The sequence below is a fragment of the Buceros rhinoceros genome, unplaced genomic scaffold (genome assembly GCF_000710305.1).
Source record: "Buceros rhinoceros silvestris isolate BGI_N320 unplaced genomic scaffold, ASM71030v1 scaffold24519, whole genome shotgun sequence".
Classification (NCBI taxonomy): Eukaryota; Metazoa; Chordata; class Aves; order Bucerotiformes; family Bucerotidae; genus Buceros; species Buceros rhinoceros.
In genome coordinates, this window is record NW_010431281.1 from 6,807 (window position 1) to 22,214 (window position 15,408).

The window sequence follows — 15,408 nt, forward strand, 5'->3', positions numbered from 1 at the left end:
TAGGGTAGGGATTGTAACTCTGTACTGGGCACTGGTGAGCCACACCTCGAATGCTGTGTCCGCTGTGCTAACACTGATCATTACCAGTTCCTGAAGCAGGGGAAATGAGTTCAGAGTCTGGAGTACTGAACAGTTCTTTTCTGATATTAGCGTGTAGAGAATGGTAGGAAATTTTCCGTGCATCTGCCCTTATGAATGAAGGTAAGCAAGAGAAAATGTTACTAAAATTAATTCTATCTGTGTCTGCTGATCCCCTGAAAGATGACATTCAGAGATGCCAGGATAAGCATGAAGAGGACATCCCAAAGGATTCCCCATTTGGCTTTGTTATAAAACAGTTCCAGGGGAAGAGGTCCTCTCCTGGAAAAAGAAATGAGCAGCCTTCAGCCATCAAAAAATTCTTCCGGGGCTTGGGGAAATCCGAAGGCAAGGACAAAACGGAAATCAAAGAAACAGAAATAAACAGCGCTGGGGCGGATGATCAGAGCGAGAAGCAAGATCCCTCTGTAGAAGGTAATGTAGAATGAATTTTAATTTCATAGAAAATCAGTTGCTTTTCTTGATAGCCAAAATCCTGTATTTGGCTGTCTACCGTTTATCCTTTAGCCAGGATTTGCCTCTGGTGATTGAAACATTATTAAGGCTGTGCCCTTTAATGTGATAGGTGCCAAGCAAGGAGTGAGACCTGTGTTACTGAGGAGGGGTGAAGCTTTTAGGCGACCTCTCTCTTGATCTCCAATGTGAGATGTCAGTGCTGGAGTCAGCTCATTAGTTGCAGAGCTTATTTAGTTTCAACGCCAAGCTTCGAGCAGTAGCTTGACTTGTGTTTAGGATCGGCCTCTGTCCATCCTGCTGCTAAAGCGATCTGAAGACAACAAGAGCAGATGTTTCCAACCACTTGACACTGGTGAGGGGGAGGGGAGGGGAGTGGAAGTTCATCGTGTATGTTATTCTGTGCACACAAGAATACTCTTTACATCCATACAGAGAAAACAAGACAATTTTTAAAAAGCTGGAAGGAAAGGCTTAGAACACCATCCTTTTTCCTAAGAGTTTTGGGTAGGTTTGGGGAAACAATAAGGGGACAGTTGCTGAAGAGGGATTGCTATTTTCCGTAATTTTTGGCTGCTTTTTTCCAACTACAGGCATTAGATGAAATTACTGATTTGTTAAAGGGTTTAGCGATGAATGTAAATGCAGTTTTCCTTGCTGTACGAACTGTGTGAAGGAAGAAGGTAAGTGGGGATTGCTTTGCAAAGCCGAGAGAAGCGGGAACTGCCTTACACAGTGTATGAAAATGAATGGGCTGCCCTGAAGGAAGCGGCAGGTTCCCCGCACAACTGCAAGGGCTACTCAGTGCTAACTGATGAAGTACAGAGTGTTTTACAGCAGTGCAGCTATGGAGCAGGCACACAGAGGTGGTTATAGCACTTGTGCATCCAGAATAGCTGCAAGTTCAGCAGTTTCCACGAATTTCATGTCCTTGAACTGGTGGTGCAAACATCCAAAGTCACCGCTATAAGGTAGTGTGGAGATGTGCAAGAGATTTGTTTCTCGCTCTGCATCAGGAGCTCTGTAGTGACCTGATCTGTAGTGATCTTATCCCTCAAGTTATTGGTCCACACTGATCAAAAGCAGAGCTCAGTTTACTGACAGATAGTTCATTCACCCACTAGCCACAGACAGGTTTTACCTGGTGTGTTAGCAGCAGAGGTAACCAGGGCCCTATTTCTTTGTTACTCAGATGGGCTTTCACATCTCATTTCTGAAGCGGAGTCACCATCTGGTGAGCAGAGATTTAACCAGTTCATGAAGAAACTGGGAAAGAAACCCAACAGCAAGAATCTGGATCTAAATAACTGTGCATTAAGTGCAGCAGATGTAACAGAGCTGGGTAAATAATGTGTTTTATTAAACTAGTCACTTCATACATTTCTTTAATTCTTATTGGCCTACTCAGTTATTCACTCTCCTCCCTTCTTCCCTTTTTCTTCTTTTCCCTTCTTTTCTCTTTTCAGATAAGAAAACTGAGGTACAAATTGTCATGGCTTTATAATGCTGTACTGGTTGTAGAAAGCACCTCTGTTTGCAGGTGCATTGACATCCAGAGTGTGCAGATAACATACAAACAGGATACCCCTTTTTTTTCCCCGTTTTTTACAGCTTCTTTACTGGCGTTTCTCCCAGAGCTGGAAGAGATCAGCCTGTCATGGAATAGTTGTGTTGGTGGGACTCTGAAAGCTCTCACTGTTCATCTTCATCATGTGAACCTGCTAAAAGTCCTTCGACTTAACAACTGCAGGCTGACAGCTGAGGATGTCATCTCCTTAGGTACAGGATTGCACTGACATTTATTTCCAGACAGCTTGGGTCTGCTGTAATCCATCTCATCTCTTCCTACATCCTACTCCTGCTGCTTCCACACTGGGCAATGCAAACTGCTGCTGTGGAACAGTAGAAAGAACTTGGGCTTATGAGAGACCTCATACACTTGAGTAGCTTTGCCGAGTTCATTCCTCAGGGTATGAAGCTTTCACATTCAGAAGGGAGCAGAATTCAGTCTGGTTTGCAGGAGAGTGTGTTTCCAATTTGGATGAGTATTTTTTTGGCTAGCTTTGATACCTGATGGTAGACAGAAGAATTGAAAGGGTCAGCTTAGGCCTTCATGCTGCAGGACAGATGCATGCTCCTCACAAAACAGTGATGGTCTTTTGGAGGAGGTTTAAACCAGAAGTGCTGCCTTAGAGCATTATGCCTTGTTTTTGCAGGTCTGGGAGAAGCTTATTCCTCTGCTTGGAGTGCCTGCAGCCCTGCTTTCTGCAAAGCATAACATTCAGAGGTTTTAAAGGTGCTGTTACACACTCAGGTGCTGAGTCACCTCTGGGCCTCGAGTTTACTCTGGGGTGGGTCTGTGATATGTGCCTAAAAGAAGGGCAAACTCAAACCAACTAGGAATCACAGAAACTGCTGCTTGCTTGGCAAGCTCTGAAAACTGGTCTGAGTTATAAAGGTGGGGTTTATGTCATTCATATCCAGGCTTTTTCCAGGAAAGGTTCAGAAGTGAAATGACATATATGGTAATAGTTCAAAAGTGGGTCATGCTATTTGCTGGGGAGGAAAAGCGCATCTTTACAAAAGCTGGTGAAAATAATTGGTCTGTTTCTGATGAGGGTAAAATCTGTATTTCATTTTCTATCATATCGTCTCAAATTTATTTCATTCTTTTTCAAACTGTTTTCTCATGCTTTTTTTTCCTCTCAATTTTTATTGGTTATATTTCCAATTGATTTATTCTGCCTGGTTCTTCTGTGCTGTTTCCTTCCTCCTTCTGGCTTGGCCTTTGGTGAGACAGACACAAAATTGATCACAGTTCTTGAATTTCAAGTCCAGATGTGATGCCCTTGACATGTGGTATAGCAACAGTCAGTTTGCATTGATTTTGCCTGTGGTTTTGAAATCAGTGTGCATGTTTAGGCCAATACTGCCTGTCTGACTGTGTCCATCTCTATCTGTGGAGATGTGGCCACTTGTGGGCTCAGTGCACTCTGCTTAGAAATCAATGCCTCAAATATAACTGTACTGTTAACCTCTCTTATGAGATTGTTCAGAGCTGGGACTGTGAGAGGTGGTACGAAACCATTCCTGGGTTTATAGTCTTTTATTTGTCTTCTGGGTGGAAAATGTGTCTGGAATGCCAGTCCCCGTGACAGACAGAAACAGGACATGCTGCAGAGATAAAATCACTTCTCAAATGTAGAGCGCTGCTCGGTATTCGAGAACGAGGCAGTAATTTTAAATCAATGCAAAAATAAAAATTAAGATGTCCTTTTCTCTCCAACTTGGATATTCACTTACAACCACAGAAATAACTATTTTTCTGTTCTAAATCTTTTGAGAATAATTATTTATGAAAACACACAGACATGAAAGGGTTTTATGATTAAAATGCAATTCTCAATTATTTGGTTGATGACAAGAGTTTCTATCAAAAATTTGCATATGGAAGTGCATATGATTTGATTATAGCATTTGCATATGGTCTGATTAATTGATCTTTCTTGGGAGTGAGTTTATGCAAAATGATTCCTCGTGAAGTGAGTCAGAATTTCCCGTCAGAAATGAAACTTTGACGTTTCAGAAATAGTTGTGAGACGACTTCGTCCATCCCTCCAAACTGGCCTGTGGAGGCAGTACAGAGGACGTTGGAAGCCTGCCAGGTAAACCAGGGCAGAACTGTACAGGACAGTGAATTCAGACTTGTCACTCGTATTGATTTCCCTGTGGACTAGACTGTCTGGGTCCTGGTGCAGGTCCACAGTGATGGCCAAACAGTCTGATGAGGGTCTGGGAACCTGAATAAATTTCAGGTCTGTATGTACAGTGACCATGAGTTCTAGTCTAGGTGAGGATTTATACAACATTGCTGCAGTAACAATTCATGGTGCACAGCAATTTTCCTGGCAAGCCAGGAATTAAGTGAGTAACCTTCCTCTTTAATATATTCCAAACCCATGCTTCGATCTTGCACTGAAATTGATACCTAGAATGAATCATCTTAGGCTTCTGTTTCAGGAGAGGCATCTGAAATTGTTTCTCAACTTGAAGAACTGGATTTGTCATGGAACAGTAACATAGGTGGAAAATTATCACTCCTGACAAAAAAACTCCAGAGAGGATGCAAGTTAAAACTGCTGAAAATTACAGACTGTAACCTGACAGCAAAGGACGGAGAGTCCCTTGGTAAGAGTATCCATCTAGCTGGACTGAGGCATTACAAAAACGTCACTTGTTTGACTTAGACGGTGGCTGTGTTGAGCTCAACGTTAGTGGAAAGGTCATTTATTTCACACTCTGCATTATAACAGGATTTACTCCACGGTGTAGAGCTTTAATGCACTTTCTTCCAAAGAAGAAAGTTTCTCTCTTTAATCCTGTGGGGTAGAGCTGAGAAGAAAAATAGCTAGATCTTAACCACGGTTTGGCTACCTTAGTGGTCCAGGGTTGCCAGATCCTTTGAAACCCTGAGCAAGTCACGTGTGCCAGAATTTCCAACACCGCCTGCTTAAAATCGAGCAGCTGAATATGTAGTTAGCCATGGGATGGGAAAGCAGGCCTGAGGGATGGGAATTTAGGCAACCACTGATCACCCCTCCCCTCTCTCCTCTCACCATAGCTTAATCCAGTGTGTTCTTTTGCTCTGATTCTGTGTTTTAAAAGGTATTTTCTCCCAAAAGAGAAATCCCTGTGCTCTTGTTTCCACTGCAGGAGGTGGCCCATGCGCAACATGCAGTCCTATACCTTTTCATTAGTCTTTCTTTTTGTACTCCTGCTTTTTATTCTCCTGTATTTTTCTAACTGTCCTTATATTTTTTTCTCCTTTCATACAGATTTGTCACTGCTTTTCTTGATTCCTATCCAATCTTTGCTTTGCTGTATTTTTTAGGTAGAACAGGAACTTAGTAAAGTCTAAACCACACATATAGGCAAACTCAGCCTACCTCTTCCTGTTTGTCATGGTGCTATATTTTTCTAGGGTTCGTCTGTATATATTCCAATTACCAATTCTGTTTTTTTTGTTTTTGTTTTTTTTTTTACCCCCAGCTGAAATTCTAAATGTGATCCCAAACCTCGAAGTATTAGATCTCTCTATCAACAAACACATCGGCTGCAGCGTGAAGGTTATTGCCCAGGATCTGAAAAATGTGCCCAGCTTGAAAGACTTAAACTTGCACATGTGTGGATTAAAGCAAGACAGCCTCCAGAGCTTAGGTTAGTCTTTATGTTCAGAAAGGCTTTAATTCTGAATAACTCCTACATCTGAAAACCATTTAAGGAAGGCAGTGAGGTGGGATTTTGCTGATGGTTTGGCACTATTAACGGGTGATCGCTGCTCGCTGTGTGAGGTTTGATAAAAGGCTTCAGAGACGTTCAAGCAGGAGCAGCATTTATCTTTCCTGAGCTCAAGCACGTGAAAGTCAGTGAGGAGAGTCACCCTCCACACCATTCATCTGAGACACATCTCAGGGTAGATTAGTGGCTCTCAGGACATGCTTCCTCTCTCCCCAGACAGATCATAGACAAGGGCACGGGGAGGCTGGCCAGCTTCTAAGAGGCTAATCTTCCTCTCAGAGGGAAATCCAAATTCACCATTATCACTCAGTGAGTGTCCAGTGAAGCCATATGAAATGGGCTCCTTATCTGTATCTCTCTCTAGCGGAGGTCTTACCCCTAAGACCAAACGACTGGCACTAATTTGCACATCCAGTAGTAATTTCAGCCAAAGGCTGAGGATTGAATGGATCTGAGGGATGAGCTGTCCTCACCTTCACCTGCTCTTTCAGAGAAGAATGGAGTTGCAGGGATAGGGAAGCTTTGCGGTGTTACTGTGTGTCTGCTGTGATTATATCTGAAGCTTAGTCTGCAATACCTTGTGCAAACTTGCACGTTAAAGTAAACAAACACTAAAGCCGTGACCTGTGCTGTTGTAGCAGCCGGTGACCAACATGTTTCCCTCTCCATTTCAGACACTGCTTTACAGCATCTTGCAGAGCTAAGAAAATTAGACATATCGTGTAACAAAGAGATCGGCGGTGGCTTTAAAAACTCAACAGCTCATTTAGCCAGCTTGAAAAATCTTGAAGTCCTTGATCTCCACCAGTGCTGTGTAACAGAAGAGGACGTGAGCATTCTGTGTAAGGACATGTTGAGGAAAACCCATTAAGAGTCTAGGTTTTGACTTCTGAAAATATCTCAAAGGCATAAGAGATTGTACCTAACCTAGTCCAGCAGATCTCAATACTTTGTTCATTAGGCAGTTGTGAAACTGCAGGGTGGAGGATTGCTTTCTTCATCAATACCAACATTGATACCTAATACCTAAACTGTCCAAATGCTGAGTAGGGAGGGGTGTTCAGAGATCCCTGTGTGCTGTATAGGAAAGCTGAAGACTACAGTCTCCAGGTTGAATTGATCCAACTCTTAAATCCTATTAGGAAGTAAAAGACATTTCCCATTCGATCAGTGGGACAGTTTATTTTTCTGTATGCATTATCCTAACTTTTTGGCGTTGGTTTTTACTCTCTAGAGAAACAACAACAAACAATCCTGTGAGTCAAAGCCTGCATTACCCACATCTTCTTTTCCATGATAAAGATGGTAGTATAAAAAGCTGCTGATGAAGCATTGGGAAATAATGACTATTAATAGCGGCAATCATGATTTATTTTTAATGTATTGGGTAATAGAAAATAATAACATTAATAAAAGGATTTCAGTTAGCAGTGAAGACATGTGGAAACAACCCCCATCTCATTTAATGTTAAACTCCCTACTTCACCTAGAAAATTCCAACAGGAAGCCGTGTCCCGACAACCTTCCACGCAGTGTGTAATACCTAATTTCTTAAACATTTCTACTGAAAATGACAAAGCTATTTACGGACAGAGACATTACTCACCATAAATTTGAGTGCCAGAACTGGGCCTTGACTTTTGGATTGATTTATAAAGAAAAGAAATGATGTCAGGCAAATATACAACTACGTATTTGTTCTGTATCAGCGACTGTCTAATAAATATTTCATGTTTTCATAGCCCAGGTGATACCTTTACTCTCCAGTCTTCGAGAGCTGAATTTATCCTCGAATAAAAATGTAGGAGTCTCATCTGATCCTCTTCTGGCCAGGCTCAGGTTTTTACCGAAGCTGAGATCTGTGGCCATCAGCAACTGTGGTTTAGGCCAAGAGTCGTTTTCATCACTAGGTAGGAATGTTTTTTTCAAGTGTGTCTTCTCTGTTTATCCTTGTGAGACAAAGCACTTCATTCTCCTTTGGCTGAACTCCAAAAATCATGGAGAAATTATACCACAGGTCCAGAGTGACAAAGCCTGTGATGAAACCAGTGCTTCATGGGAGCTGATTGCAAGGGAAGACCACTGTGTGTCTTCCCCTATCACATCTGACCGCATGAAGTGCTTTGCCTGACTGTGAGCTGTTGTGTACTCCCTAATTTTGGAAGAGAACAGAAGACAAGATTTCATGTTATGCTGTGATTATAGTTTGGTTTTCACAGTGCATTTGCAGTTTAATGCCATAAAGTTTTGACCGAGGGTATTTCACCTCACTGCAGGTGAAAGTTTCAGTAGGAACTCTCTGGGATGGAGTTAAGCACGGAGCAAGGAGGAACTGAGGCAATGACTGCAGTAGTGGAAAAGATATTGCACAGCCAGGAAGAAAAGTCTGGTCTAACACAGGATATGTAAATTCAGCCTCTTTTACCTACTTATTGCAAATCTCGGTGGATTAGCAGCTACACGGTCCCTTTGATAGGTACTCCATATGGCACATGAACTCTAAGTGCAGAGGGATCTGTTAGTTACAGGGTGCATCTATATTTTGTATTGTTTACAAGTGACATTAAAACCTCTAGCAGAACTTGACCACCTTCAGCAGAAGTAGTAGCAAGCTAAAGTGCTCTGAGGGCCCTGCAGGAGAGGAACTATATTTATATCGTTACAATTATGTAAGAGTGACATCATGGAAATCGGTGTTATCAAAAGATACAGAGTGTTTCACCTTGCATGGCGAGTTCACTGCAGAAGAATTGCTGTCTTTAAATGGATATTAAATCATTTAAAAACCAGCTGTTAAATTAAATTGACTTCAGTGGGAGAAGGTCAAACTAGTAACAGAAAGACAAGAAACCCCTCCACAGAGAGCTTAAATATTCTATAGGCAGGTCCTTCTTATGTTCTTTCGTCTGACTTTTATTAGGATAAAATAAGTCATGGTAAGCACAAGTAGGCAGCCTGTGTGGAGCCTGTTCACCGGTGAATGGGCGGTGAGGTGTCTATTGAGGCCGTGTTGTTTTCTCTTAGTAAGCACAAGTTGCTGGTCTTAATCTTTTCAGCTGAGGCTGCCCTTCACCTTCCTGAACTGGAGATATTAGACCTATCTTGGAATAAGTGCGTTGGTGGGAACCTAAAGCTGCTTTTGGGAGCACTAAAGCTTGCAACGGAGATTCAAGTGTTAAGACTGAGCAGCTGTAACTTGTTGGCTGAAGATTTGGCACTTCTAAGTACGTATAACATGGTATTTACCAGCAGTCAAGGAGCCAGGGCATTTAAACCACAATTCAGAAGGGACTTGTTCCATGGGCTGAGCACGTTTTTGCATAAATCAAATGAAACGATGGAAAGTACAGCAGTATTTTTCCCAGAAAGTTTTCATTTTGCTGGAGACTGTGTGTCCTGTACATGCACAGTGCAAAGCCTGACAAGGATAAAATGTAAAGAATCTTTTAGCAGTTTTATGTATTAATACAAAAAGGCAGCACTTAGAAAGTGTAGGGTTTAAGTCTGGTTTTTATATCAGATATTTAAAGCTGCCTCTGAGGAGTTTTATTTTGCTTGGTAGCGATTTTGGGTTCAGTAGTTTATAGAGAATGCACGTGCTGACAGACACTACAGGCACTACCAGCTCCCAGACCACGAGACCATTAGGGGTGAGGCTGTTGTGGGAGAATTAGAACAGAAATATTTTTGCTCCCCTCTTAGCAACTGCTGAGAAATACTGGAAAACAGGAACCTGATGAAGGAATAAATTCTAGGATCCTTTTAAAAACCCATTCGTTTTATAATCACCCTTGGGATTCTGTGGGCCTGACTCAAGGGTTTTGAGTGTCTGAGATTGGCGGTAGCTGTGTGACAGCTATGAAGGCCCCATAATCTGAAGGCTGGTGAGATGAAGCCTGAATATTTTTGACTTTTCAAACATCACCCTTGATGGGTGTCTCCTTTGCCTTCAGTCATACCTTGAGAATCCCAGTTCCTTTTAGAGCATATCGGGCCCATTACCCTCCCATGGTGAGAGGTGGCTGTTGTAATCATGCAACCTCTTCTAGTTCTGCTTTCCTCTTTCCAAATCTCCCTGTAAAGCCTGTCTGCCTGTTTAATTGGCACTTTATGTAACCTCCTTCCAACTGACTCCAAGGTTTTCAGGTTGCCATACAATTTTAACCCATTATTTCTGTTCCGTTTGAATTGCCTGCAGTTTAAATGTTGTGCACTCCTTCAGCCGTGGTAAAAATCTTTCTGAGATCAGCAGCAACTGATTTTATGTTGCTGAGGAGTTGCAGTTTGAATGCTGAAAAGCCTCAAATAATATGGTATTAAAATGCTACTCTTCTTATAAGCTTTTACAGCAATTGCCAGGATGTGTTAGTTGTGTTTGTGTCTGTCGTTTCTTGCAGCATTACTGGTGCTGGACGGCCATCTAGCCAGACTGCGGACGCTGGATTTGAGTTACAATAACAGCATCTCTGATGAAGGGTGGGCCGTTTTCTGTCAAGGCTTAGCAGTATTCAAAGAACTCACGGAGCTGGATGTCAGCCTTCGCCCCTCGTCCTGCCGAGACTGTGGAACGTGGTTCAGCAAGATGTTAGCAGCCCTGACAAAGCTGCCTGCATTGACAGAGTTGGGGCTGCAGAGATGGGTCCTTTCAGAATCACAGCGGAATCGCCTGGAAAGCTTTAATGGAGACAACAAAAGGAATATTCGTTTCGACTGTTGATGGAGGTTGAAGGTTTCTGGAAGGACTTTCACAAGCAGCACATGAACCAAGCATTATGTGTGTCTGACTTAGAAGACTGCCCAGGCTGTAGTAATCTCGTCTCATGAGAGCTCTTGAAATAGTTCCACAATTATATAAAACTGTTATTTAACCTTCTGCATGCAGAGATCATTCCATTGAATAACACATTATTTCAGATTCTCTGGGCCATGCTTACACTTCTATAAACACTTAATCTTCGTGGTGTGAGTACAGCAATGGCTGCTGTCCAAAGAGCGATGGTGCTTTCAGATGGACATGCTGCAGGTTTGCCAGCGGAGGGAAGCAGCTGGGGTGTGTGCTAATGCAGGTGGGTAGGTGGGGAACGTGGCCTCGTGTGTATACGGAAAATGCCTCGAATGTGAAAATATTGGAAACCTCTGTGTTTTAAATTTTAGTTTATTCTGCCCAAAAACTTTTGCCTCTTTGTGAATGCATTAAATCTCCATAATTGCGAGATTTGGAAAGCATCCCAGCAACTCAGGGTTACACATTAGTCCATTAAGGAGAGTACAGGAGGAGCTGTTCTGCCTCTGCTCTGTCCTTTAATGGTATCTCATAGTGTAGATGGGTCCTGTGTACAGAATCAGCATAAAATCAAGGTAAGAAACAGTTGATCTGCAGGTCTCGAGGGCAAGGGAAATTTGTGGTAGGTTAAATCGGAGATATGTCCTGCTACCTTAGCAAGGATTTTGGATACAGAGCAATCCATAAGCGTTCTGGGTAAGGCTACGTAAAGATTTCAGAGGCTCCAGGATGCTCCTTCTCATCCTGAGCTGTTTTGGTCTCATCCAGACTGCGCTTTCTGTATGGACCCTTTTATGCCATGTGGCACAAACCCAAACTTAAAAATCTAAGAGTCTTGACGAAAGTCATTGGGAGTCCCCACGGAGCCTTCATGCTTCCTGCGTTCAGGATTAATCCGTTAACCTTCATAACACCTTGTGACGTAGACACTGTTCTTAACCTGACACCAAAGATGAATGAAGTAAGCAAAGTCTATTATTCTAAGCCACAGGGCAGCTTCTAGCTAAGAGCACAGCAGCCTGCTCTGTGCCCAGGTCTTGTGGAACAAGCATCAACTTGGGACGTATTTATTTGGTAATTTCTTATGTGGCATTTTATTGTATTTGCCTGCACAGAGCCAAATTCTGGCATAGTCACTTGTGTCATGGAGCATGTTAACCCACACGTGAGCTCAGAGAGTGCAGTGGGATTATTCATTGGTAAGGTATTTTAGGAAGTAAAGATATTAGATCTGCCCACTAAGCGAGGAGTCTTAGAGAAATCCTGAGGCAGCTTGAGGGATAAAGTGCTGCTCAATTAGCCCTGAGTATATCTACATGCTGCAGCAGTCTCCTGGAGAGAGGCACAACGGAATCACTCGGTGGCCCTTTCCTAATTTGCAAGGACCCCTCTCAGCAAGTCTTCCATGCAGATGCAGATCAATATTCAGCTTTCAGTCCGGGTGACCCTTCCAACATCAGCTCCTGGCTGGTCAGGGTTATAACCAGCAGCCAACCATGCTGTGCTGATACCTCTTCCTCGTTTAATCTGTGATTTCATGTGAGGATCTCCATGGGCTTCCTGGTTCCAATTTCAGTTCCACTTTGCAAAGTAGGTCCCTCAGCTCTGAGAAATGTGAGATGATCTGGAGTGTCTTGGTCAGAGGTAGCAGGGAATTGCTGCAGTGTGGGCATCTGTTATTTTCTGCAGAGATCCTCAACCTCTGAAATGAAGAGCCCCTGTTTCATACAGGGTTAACAAGAGAAACTTTCAAGCAGTCACTTCAAACACGAGAGTTATTCTAAAATCGAAGTTCATGATCCCCTACTTACTCCTTCACCCTTCTGTCACGCCTACTGTGCCACCAAAAACTTTTATTAAATCAATTCTATTAAGTGTCCTGTCTATCTGCCAATCTTACCAGAAATCTCTCTCTTTCAGTGATTTCCTCCTTGGTAGTCTCTGAGTCATCCTTCTCTTTGTGCCTCTTTGCCTTTGCTTAGGGTGAAAAAATTCCCTAAGACACCTCAGAACAATCAAACCAGCATCAGTTAGCTGGTAAAATGGAAAATCAAACCCAAGACATCCCACTTCCCTGCACTCCCAGCTCTCTACTGCCAACAAGCATATTAATGAGATTTCTGTATCAATCAATTCACAGGCTGAACAGAATAAAGATCCATAGCCTGGATGCACACATAGCCGCAGCCTTCAGGGAGCACTGCCTGGAGGCGGAGCTCTGGGAAGAGCTGGGGCTCAGCAGCCCTGCCTTCACCACCTCCTTCAGGATGCTGCCACCTTCTCTGAGGCATCTCAGCCAAGGGAAGGGAGAGCAGGACTGTAGTTCCCACCAGCCAGTTTAAATAAGGGGCTCTGCTCCCACCCATTTGTGCATTTTGAATCTGCACAGTAGCCAGTCCCAATCCAGCCCTGTGCTTTCTGTATGCTGCAAAAGAACTGTGGATGGGTTTAAGGAGCAAGACGGAATAAAAACTAGACCGGGACAAACAGCTCTCTGTAGAGGGCTGTGGAGACACAAGGTTGCATATAAATTTGGCTTGCTAGAATTATAGTAAGGAGTTTTTGTTGGAGTTCTTTTGAATAACGAAGGTGTTACACCATGCCAGGAGCCAGAATTATGGCAGAATATCGCGTTCTGCAGAGTCCCTGCTTTGAAATAAGCCTGTCATGCCAATGTTTTACAAACTGTCACCAAGAGATGAGCTATAACACTAAGGATTTGACAGCTTGCAGTCATTCAAAATGTATTCCAACTACAGATTGTCAAAACATCAGTGAACAGCTTTGCAAAAGTGTGGAGATACTTTCAAACCGGCTCTTTACACCTCCTTAAGACAGGATGGTTGTGCAGGTTCTGGTAGAAGTGCGTGTGTTCTGCTGCCTGGAATCCTCCTCCATGTTTCCAAACAAGGTATGGATCATTTCTCGACGTGAAACTCATTAAATAACTGCTAGTAGGTGGGGCCACAAATATTGTTTCACTCTAGATATGGCTGGAAAACAGACTTCTAAGAATTGCGTGTGAAATACTTTGGGATTCAGAACAAAGGGCATTTCATTGCACCAGATTCCTACAGATTAGATTAACTAATCCAGTTAATCAGCTGCCTTTATGCTTTGAGGTAACATGCATTTAGAATGAGACATCTCAATATTTGAGAATCTGCCTGATTCAGCTGGAGTCAATGTTGACGAAAACACAGGAACAAACCTCAAGAAAATCATATTTTCATGTAACACTCACTGATTTGAATGCTTTAATGGTGCTTGTCTCCTGCTCGCTTATTTCTGCTCACATTTGCCCTTCTCGTAAATGAAAAGAGTTCTATTCAGTTTTCTGACCAAATATCACTTTTGGGGTTTTGATCCTTTTTTAGGCTTCTCTTCTCTCTTTCCTTTTCCTTTGTTTTCCTTCTTTTTTGTTTTCTTTAGATTATTAAGTGTCAAAAAAGGTCTAATCCCCTTCAACAGACGCCACAATCTTTGGACCTGAAAAAGAGAGAAGAACAATCTGGTTATCTGGAGGAAAAAGGTAAAAGCAAACAGCCCCATGGAACAGTATTTCTGGTAGATATTCTTGATATAAAAAGCCAGGCACATTGTGGTCTCCTTTTATCCTGTATTCCACTGCAATGTTTGCAGCCAAGATGATAGTCTGCCAGGCACCTCACTTTTCTATTACTCTCTGTTATTTTTTTCAAGGGGAATTTCTTACCAGGGAGGGCACTAACACTGCTCCCTCTGGACCCTGTGATTAGAGTAGGAAATGACTGTGGCTGCACATCTTTAAATGGCACCTTTTCATTCAGAAGAACAGTTTGGGAGAAACGCAGTCATTCCTGAAGAAATGACAGACATTACAGAAAGAGAGGAGTAGTTTAGGTTCAGAAGAATCAAAGACTAAGAGTTTGCCTTTCCTTCCTTCTTGCCCTATATTTTTTCCTGAGCAAATTAATTCCGTGGCCCACTGCTGATGCAGCAGGTGTTCTTTTGGGAAAAAAAAACCACACACACAAAAAAAGAACCAACACACCACAAATGTGTTTTGTTCAATGCGTTTTCACAATGGATCTTCAGCTCTCTGCAGTCAAAATACAGTCAGCAAGAGTGAAGATGCCACCTGCAGTTAGTATCGGCTTTAAGAAATGGCTTCACTTAAAGGATCTGCTGCCTTGGTTTTAGACACACTAATTATTCCCCTTCCACTGGACAAGGAACTAAAAAGCTCCCTTGCAAATGATAATGGCTGTTCTGTGCCTGCTGACAGTGACCTGGTGGGGCAGTGACAACCTTCTGGAACATTGTCTGAATGATGCTCAGTGCTATATTTCCTGATGGTTCTCTATATCCTACCTTAACATCACCAGTGACAGAAGTGCTGCTCTGCCACAGCTGATGCAAATGCTAATTTAAGATGTTTTTGACATCGCATAGAGTGCTCTGTAGGTTGTTCTGCAAAGGATCTATTATGAAATCCACAGCTTTGTATGTACATCGTGGTGACTTTCTTAACACCCCTACCTTTAGTTTCATGGCTTTTTTATGCCTTTTTTCCTGAAGATATTCCCGGATGGCAGATGTCCCCTGGCAGCACACTTCAATCGGAGGGTCTAGCATAGGGTTCCCATCCACAAGGATCAGCTCTAGCTGCTGAAGGCTGACCAAATCCTCGGGCAGCTGGGACAGCTGGTTGTTCTGAAGGAGTAGCCTTTGCAAACCTGGACACACCAAAGCAGAGAGCTGCAGCACACAGCACAGGAATGATGTGGAGCATT

At 42.8% G+C, this 15,408-nt stretch overlaps 2 protein-coding genes across 2 annotated transcripts in view; one reads left to right on the forward strand and one right to left on the reverse strand.

Moving 5' to 3' along the window:
- LRRC31 (leucine rich repeat containing 31) overlaps nucleotides 1-10,567 on the forward strand; it is a 12,544-nt gene extending 1,977 nt beyond the window's left edge. Inside the window, exons 2-10 of the mRNA XM_010143386.1 lie at nucleotides 262-513; nucleotides 1,745-1,894; nucleotides 2,164-2,331; nucleotides 4,573-4,740; nucleotides 5,602-5,769; nucleotides 6,525-6,692; nucleotides 7,593-7,760; nucleotides 8,907-9,074; nucleotides 10,248-10,567. Of these exons, the coding sequence (XP_010141688.1) occupies nucleotides 262-513; nucleotides 1,745-1,894; nucleotides 2,164-2,331; nucleotides 4,573-4,740; nucleotides 5,602-5,769; nucleotides 6,525-6,692; nucleotides 7,593-7,760; nucleotides 8,907-9,074; nucleotides 10,248-10,567 (1,730 nt within the window). The remainder of the gene's footprint in view (nucleotides 1-261; nucleotides 514-1,744; nucleotides 1,895-2,163; nucleotides 2,332-4,572; nucleotides 4,741-5,601; nucleotides 5,770-6,524; nucleotides 6,693-7,592; nucleotides 7,761-8,906; nucleotides 9,075-10,247) is intronic.
- A 3,414-nt stretch (nucleotides 10,568-13,981) lies between these two features.
- The window catches only part of LRRIQ4 (leucine-rich repeats and IQ motif containing 4), a 4,863-nt gene continuing 3,436 nt past the window's right edge, over nucleotides 13,982-15,408 (reverse strand). The window contains exons 4-5 of the mRNA XM_010143389.1: nucleotides 15,155-15,351; nucleotides 13,982-14,122 (exon numbers count right to left, since the gene is read on the reverse strand). Of these exons, the coding sequence (XP_010141691.1) occupies nucleotides 13,982-14,122; nucleotides 15,155-15,351 (338 nt within the window). The remainder of the gene's footprint in view (nucleotides 14,123-15,154; nucleotides 15,352-15,408) is intronic.